The following is a 7,397-nucleotide window of genomic DNA, read 5'->3' on the forward strand; positions in this document are numbered from 1 at the left end:
CCATTTAGGGTAATGCATCTAAAAAATAGTGGTTTCTTTTAGTTTTAGAAATTGTAGAGCAAATTGTATTGGTTCAGACGAAACATTCGAAAATGTATTGCGTGGTACAACTATTCAGTACATCAGCTAAAAGGTAATAATATGTTATTGTTTATTACTAAGCAACATAGGCTACATGATTCATGCTAAATTTTTTTTTGTAACCTTAATCACACCTCTTATTTTACCTTGGCATTTTGGCTCATTTCTCACTATTTATTTGAAAACAATAACTTACTGAAAATGCCTTCAAAAGGATAATTGAATTCTATTTTGATTCTTTGACTAGAAATATAATATATTTTTATTAATTGTTTGCTAATATAATAATAAGAACATAATTTCATTTGACCCTATACTCTCAACATAATTAATTTCCTATATGACATTATCAAGGAGACAACCTTACAATCGATTTGCTACATACACTATACTATTTTTTCCAATACAAGCTATTAACTCAAGTCGACAATAAAACTATATAATTTTAATGAATAAATATTTATTATAACACTTTTCTTCTTAAAAAATTAAATTTATTAATAATATTATCAACAAAACCTATTATTAATAATGGTATCAACAAATGGTTTTCAAGAAAATCGGAAAAATGTGAAAAATCGATTCTATAAAGTGGCGTTCCAGGTTAATCGATTTCGTCGAAAAAGGTTGCTCTCTCATTTACCCGCCTTAAATATCTAATTTCAGTCTTGAAATGATTTTCATTTTTGGGCTAGGTCTACATTCATAGACCAATCTGTGAGACTTTGAATGCACTATATTACTGGTTATATCTGACTGGTTGTATATATGACTTTGGTTGCACTATATATTTGATATATAGGTAAGAGAATATAATATTATTTAACATAATATATTTAGAAGAATTCAAAAATAATATATTTAGAATATGAACTCATATTCTTACTATGATAATATTTGATGAGATAGCTCACACTATTCTTAAATGTTTAATTGGTTTTTATTTATAATTTTGTGAAGTAAAGCCTTCATTATTAAGTAACTTGTGAATAAAATAATATTATTATTTTATGTAATTCAGTATATTCATTCATTTCAGACAAAATCATTGATCAATGTATTGTAATAAATTCTTTTTGGGAGCGGGCAGCTCATTGTTAAGGCTTCGTACAACTAACTTGAAGGACCTGTGTTTGAATCCGGCTATGGCAAATAATTATTTTTCTGTTTCACTGTAGCCCTAAATCTGCTCTCTGGATTTGGGAGCCCTTTGGAATCTACCCAGTCTAATAAAGTATCCTTAATTGGATAAAAATCTGGTGGTCGAGTGTGATTCTGACAAAATCACCTCCTTGCACAACTGTTAATCGAGCAACAGTACTTCGTTACTAAGCACTGCACCTTAAATCCTGTTGCATTGGTTTAACGGTTTGAGGATTCATTCTTCAATAATTCTTACAAATGGCTTTTTATTTTTTTGTCTCTCATTTATATAGAATTATAATATAATTTGAATTCTTGTTCGAGACTGGTTTGTTTATCTATTATAATGAAAAATATCCATTAGACTTCAACCTGTATATTATCTTATTATTCCACTCCTACGTTTCAGCCCTTTCAGCCATTTTCAAGCTTACTCTGATAACTTACTCTAAATTGTTGCTGTGATAACAATGTTGACAAAAAATCGCAGGCTATTTTACCTTTATCAGATTATATTTTAGTTTATCAACCTATTTCTTATCTGACAAATTCACTTTTTCTAATATTATTACATATACACTTTCTAATATCAATTTAGTATTTCTGATAAAGAGATTTATTAGTAAGTTGATACTTAATAGATATTTTTTATTATAATTGATATTGAATTAGATTTATGCTTAGTAAATGAAGAAAGATGTCAAGACATTTATATTTAAATATTATAGAGTTTATCAAATATAAAATGGCTCAAATGTTTTTTACTACCAAATGCTTGTTCTAATATCAGAAGTAAAAGTTTTAAGTATACATCCATATTTTTAATAACCTCTATTAAGTTTTAGCTGTGAAGCCACAAGTGTAGTGGAATAGTAAGTTTTCGAGGACACCCTTACTATTTCTTTTAAAGTTACCAACAACCCCACAAAAAAGCATTTTGATACCTTTAAAAATTAAGGATTTATTCCATCTTAGAATCTTGTATTCTTTAAGCCACTTTTATTTTTCAGCCATTTCATAAATTGGAATATTGAGATAAGACACATCATATTTATTTATTTTTTCATCTTCGTTTTTATTAAAAGTGGGCCTATATAAAATATTTTAAAAAGTAATAACAAATAAATGGTAGAATAAAAAAACAGCCACAAAATTTGGGAAAAGGAGGTGAGAATAAATTGTTTTTAAAAACATATAAATGTTAATATTTCTTTATTGAATTGTTTATTTTATACATTTCAATATTTAAAATAATTTCATGTTACTAAACTTTAAAAAAAAAAATTAAATAATTAAGAATACAACTTAGGTCCTAGTAATGCTAAGAATTCTACACTTTTACACTTCAAACAAAAACATAGGTATAAATTAAAATTAGTATTAATGCATACTGACTAATAGTGAACTGAGGTAGTAGGAGACCATTAATGACTAAAATAAGTAGCTTACATTTCATGTTAGTAACAAATTAAAAGTAAATAAAATCAGTTTACTCTGCTCTTTCTGGATTTAGTTTTGGATTAACCAAAAAGGGAGAAACAATTTCAATGACTTAGGTCTCATTAAGGTAATTCGAATAATAAGCAACGAATCACTTCAGAGAGAAAATAAATAAATAAATTACATAAAAATAAAATAAATATTCAAAAATAAATTAAATATATTAGTGAATTTTAGTCAGATCCAAATTTTAAAATTATAATTTATGATGGAACATAGAAGTTTGCTGCTACTTTCAATGCTTGATCAATGTCCTTAATAAGGTCTGTTGCTGATTCCAGGCCGACAGACAGTCTTATCAGGTTATCAGTGATGCCCAACTCTTTTCTGGTTTCTGCAGGAACTATTTGATGAGTCATTGTTGTTCTGAAAGCATAAAATTAATTTTAATAGGAAGATTGCCTTGCCAATGGAGAGACAAACACATGAGAGGGCTAATTATCTTACGGTAGTTCAGCAAGTGATTCAAATCCTCCTAAGCTAACAGCAAGAGCAAAAAGTTTTAAAGCTTTCAAAAATGCTTTGCTCGTTTCCAGATTTCCTTTCAAGAATATTGAAATCATTCCGGAAGGCCCGTGCCATAATCTTTTGGCTAATTTATATTGTGGGTGAGACTCAAGGCCTATAATAAAGAGAACAAATAAATATTTTATTAAAAACATGTATTTTTTCATATTTAAACTTTTCTTTAACCAAAAGAAAATGAATAATTTTTAATACACTACTTAATTTACCTGGATAAAGCACTTTTTCTACAAGTGGATGTTGTTCTAAGAATCTGGCAACTTTAGTAGCATTTTCAATGTGTTTGTCCATTCGTATCGACAAAGTTTTTAAACTCCTGTTCATGAGGTAACAGTCAAATGGAGAAGGTATGGAGCCCGCAACTGAATTAGAAAAAGAATAAAGTTAATTATTCTCAGGTTTAATATTTTGCTTAAAACATTTTATAAAATTCATTGATAGGCTTACTGTGTTGAATTGTTGCCAATTTGTTGTATAAGTCATCTTTGTTGGTAGTTATAGCGCCCATGATGACATCAGAGTGACCATTCATGTATTTAGTTAGTGAGTAAACAACAACATCAGCTCCCATTGATAAAGGGTTCTAAGAAATATATAATTTATGTATTAATGATAAATACAAATAGTAAATTTACCAAATAAAAGAAGTAAATTAGTTTTTTGTTTTACCTGAAGATAAGGAGTCAAAAATGTGTTATCCACAACAAATAACATGTCATGAGATTCAGATTTTACAGCTGTTGCAATGCGTGGAATGTCCATGATTTTCAAAAGAGGATTGGTTGGGCTTTCAACGTAAACCATCTACAGAAACATTCATTTACTGAATAAGACTGTTTTGAATTTTAATAAAAAGGTGTATGATTATTTATTATCTGCTAATGATTAATACCTTTGTATTAGGTTGGAAGGCATTCTCCACATTTTCTATTACGGTGGTATCAATGAAGTCCACTTCTATACCATTATCTTTAGCGATGTTTTTGAAGTAACTGTATCACAAATTATATTATTTTAATGGTTTAAAATGTATTGATATATGAAGGTATATATATATAAAAAATAATATGATGTTATACATACCTGTGTGTGCCACCATAAACGTCATCTCCACAGATGACATGGTCACCCGCTTTGAGAAGTCCAGCGACTGCTGCTATTGAACCCATTCCAGAAGAGAAGGTAAGACAGTATTTTGCCTTATCAAGGCTGGCAATACAAGTTTCAAGGGTATTTCTAGTTGGGTTTCCAATCCTTCCATAAAAAAATTCCTGCAAAATATAATGCACTCGTAAATTTTAACTGTATGAGTAGAAAGAAGGAATGAAGTATATTTTAATATAGTAAAAATATTCTTACACTGTGTTCTTCAGGGTCTGCTTGCTTGTATGTAGATCCAGTATGGATTGGAGGAACGATGACCCCGGATTCCCATTGGTCAGGACTTTGACCTGTGTGAATAGCTCTAGTTTCGAAGCTTTGATCCGGGTGGAAGACATCATCATCACCATTTTCAACATTGGAGACTTCGTTGGAGTGTAACTTGTTGTTGTCTATTTTCATTTCTATAAAACAGGTAGGATTAAATAAAATATATTGTCTGATATTAGAAGAGAATTATTCATAAAACTAAAAGTAAAATCAATTCTGAAAAATAATAGTAATTTTGATACTAACTAAAAATCTGGTAGGTTTAAAATTGTTCTAAAAAAAAAATTGAGTGCATCAAAAAATTTGGAATTTTAAAGTGCAGCAAAAAACAAGCAGAAACTAAATAATATTTACATATTATTTATTAAAAGGATGGTATATTTTATTACCTCTTTCTTTATTTGTAATTGACACCTATTTTAAAAATATATTTATAGAATTTATGTATTGAAGCAAGATTTGAACTTGAAAATTAACATTTATGAATGATTTCAGAATTAAAAGAAATTATTAACTCAGAAAAATAAAATAAATCATTGAAATGAGATTAATAAAATTGTCTAGAGTTGAATTTTTTCAATATATTTCTGTATTGTACAATATTTTACTAATACATATATATTATATTGTAGTGCAATGATACTAAGAATTAATGTTTCTTGGATTCATCAGTAATGAATTTAATTTTATAGGCATCCTTAAAAAAATAAATAAAACCCTTTATATTTTAGTTTGTAAACCATACACAAGGTAGAAGCACCTTGTTTTTAATTTTACCGCCATTTTTGAAAAGTATTCAGCTTATATCATCAAAAATGAAATTATATTGGTAGTGTATTTAAATTTAGTTTATTTTATTAACTTGAATAAGACAAATAAAAATTTAAATTTATTCAGCTTTAAGTTGAGAATAGTATTCTTAAACATAAAAGATGTACTTACTTGTATTAGATTGTCAATTAGTACACAGAAGAGTTGTTGCTATCCTTACAGATCCCCTTGGAGACTGAATACCCGCCATAGAGTCTCCCGAGCTTTTAAACATCTTAAAACTCCCCACTTCTGAGGAAAAAAGGGAAGTACCAGGGTGATGTATAAGGAAAATGGCGCAGGGTGATCTGTCTTATGGGGAATTGTCTGACGTCTCACAAAACAATATGGCCTGGTTAGTTGAACTTAAAGTTCTTTATAAACGGTTCTATTACTATTCAAGTTATTTTATATTTTTACATATTTATTTATAAATTATCTCACATTCAGTAATAAGACAGTTATTATCTTTATATTCGTGTGTGATAATATTTTTTCAGTATATAGAAAAGAGCAATGTATAACCTGCATAGGATGAAACCTCTCGCTATTTCGGTCCGAAGATTGTAACTGCTAACGGATTCGCGATAGATCTAATTGATCTTGATAATTTTGTCCTCACTAAGTGTAAATTTTCTATTTGCACATTTGTCAAGGGACTTATGAAGTTGATTTCAAGTTATTTAAACTTTATATGATTTCACTTGCAATGAACTGTATACTATAGCAAACAACATAGGTTTTTGTAGAATGTGATTGTTATGAATTAGCTTTTTTCCTGATGCCATAGAATTATATTATTTTTGCTGATTCAAACGGGTAGTAACAGCTTTTTCAAAAAGGTCGATGTTGGTCGTACTAGTACAAGAGCTCAAGAGGAGAAAAAAGTCAGTAATTTCACCCAAATTTTTGATTACTTTAATGAAAACTATGTATAATTACTAGTCAAAGTTGATTATTCGGCCAAGTTTAGGTTGGAGAAATACAAAATGGCGGCTGTTTCGAAACGTTAATAAACATTAATTTTTCATTCGGAGCTCTATATCTTTAAAACTACCAACTCCACTAGAAAACATCATTTAAGGTAGAGTTCATTTGCTAAGATATGAACCCTAACAGAGCTGTTTACGTTCATAGTTTACAAGTTACAGTTATTTTAAAGCATCATTTCATAAAAAACGTGTAAGTAAAAAATCATTGGTTGGTGAATTTATTTTATACGCTCAAATTAAAGCTAGTTTAATGAAATATAAAGTAGTTTATAACGCTAATCTTCGTAGGAGTAGTTGTTTTCATAATATCCGCTAAAATAAATTGATTTATAGTTATTCCAACGAAATTTCATGTGGAAATACCATAAAAGCTACTACTCCTACGAAGATAAACTTCATGAATTACTTTATAGTACATTAAGCTATCTTTAATTTGATTACTGATAGACATCTGTACGTCTAATGGTTCCCGAAATATAGTTTTTACAACTGAAAATTAGCCTCTTGTTAATTTATTTTGGTAAATATCATGAAAACTACTGCCATGAGAGAATACTGTCATGAACTACTTTTGAGTAAATTTAAGTAGCGTTAGTTTGAATGCTATCATATATCTGTACGTCTTATGGTTTCTTGGATAGAGTTTTCCCACAGTATATTCACTACTGAACTACTGAGCATATATTTCATCAAATGTTACTTTTTAAAAGACTGTATCTCGGGAACTATTGAACGTAAATAGCTCTACTTGAACCAAAATTTTAGCAAATTTAGTCTACTTTAAATGATGTTATATTAGGTTTTTTAGTTTTGTCGGTAGTTTCAATGATATGTAAAAATAATTTTTTTTTTACCTTTTGAAACAGCCGCCATTTTGTATTTTCCTAACTATAATTCGCAAAATCATCAATTTTG

General features: G+C 28.6%; 1 protein-coding gene across 1 annotated transcript; it reads right to left on the minus strand.

Moving 5' to 3' along the window:
* Nucleotides 1-2,494: 2,494 nt before the first annotated feature.
* Nucleotides 2,495-5,813, minus strand: LOC106688427 (putative cystathionine gamma-lyase 2). The gene is made up of 9 exons (XM_014432870.3): nucleotides 5,623-5,813; nucleotides 4,609-4,814; nucleotides 4,333-4,520; nucleotides 4,142-4,241; nucleotides 3,919-4,053; nucleotides 3,697-3,832; nucleotides 3,459-3,611; nucleotides 3,172-3,346; nucleotides 2,495-3,090 (listed from the first exon to the last, which is right to left on the minus strand). The coding sequence occupies exons 2-9, from the start codon at nucleotides 4,810-4,812 to the stop codon at nucleotides 2,928-2,930; spliced, it is 1,254 nt and encodes a 417-aa protein (XP_014288356.1). The 5' UTR covers nucleotides 4,813-4,814; nucleotides 5,623-5,813; the 3' UTR covers nucleotides 2,495-2,927.
* Between the last annotated feature and the right edge of the window lie 1,584 nt (nucleotides 5,814-7,397).

This window comes from Halyomorpha halys, unplaced genomic scaffold (assembly GCF_000696795.3).
Source record: "Halyomorpha halys isolate HHAL.00 unplaced genomic scaffold, Hhal_1.1 Scaffold1127.1, whole genome shotgun sequence".
Classification (NCBI taxonomy): Eukaryota; Metazoa; Arthropoda; class Insecta; order Hemiptera; family Pentatomidae; genus Halyomorpha; species Halyomorpha halys.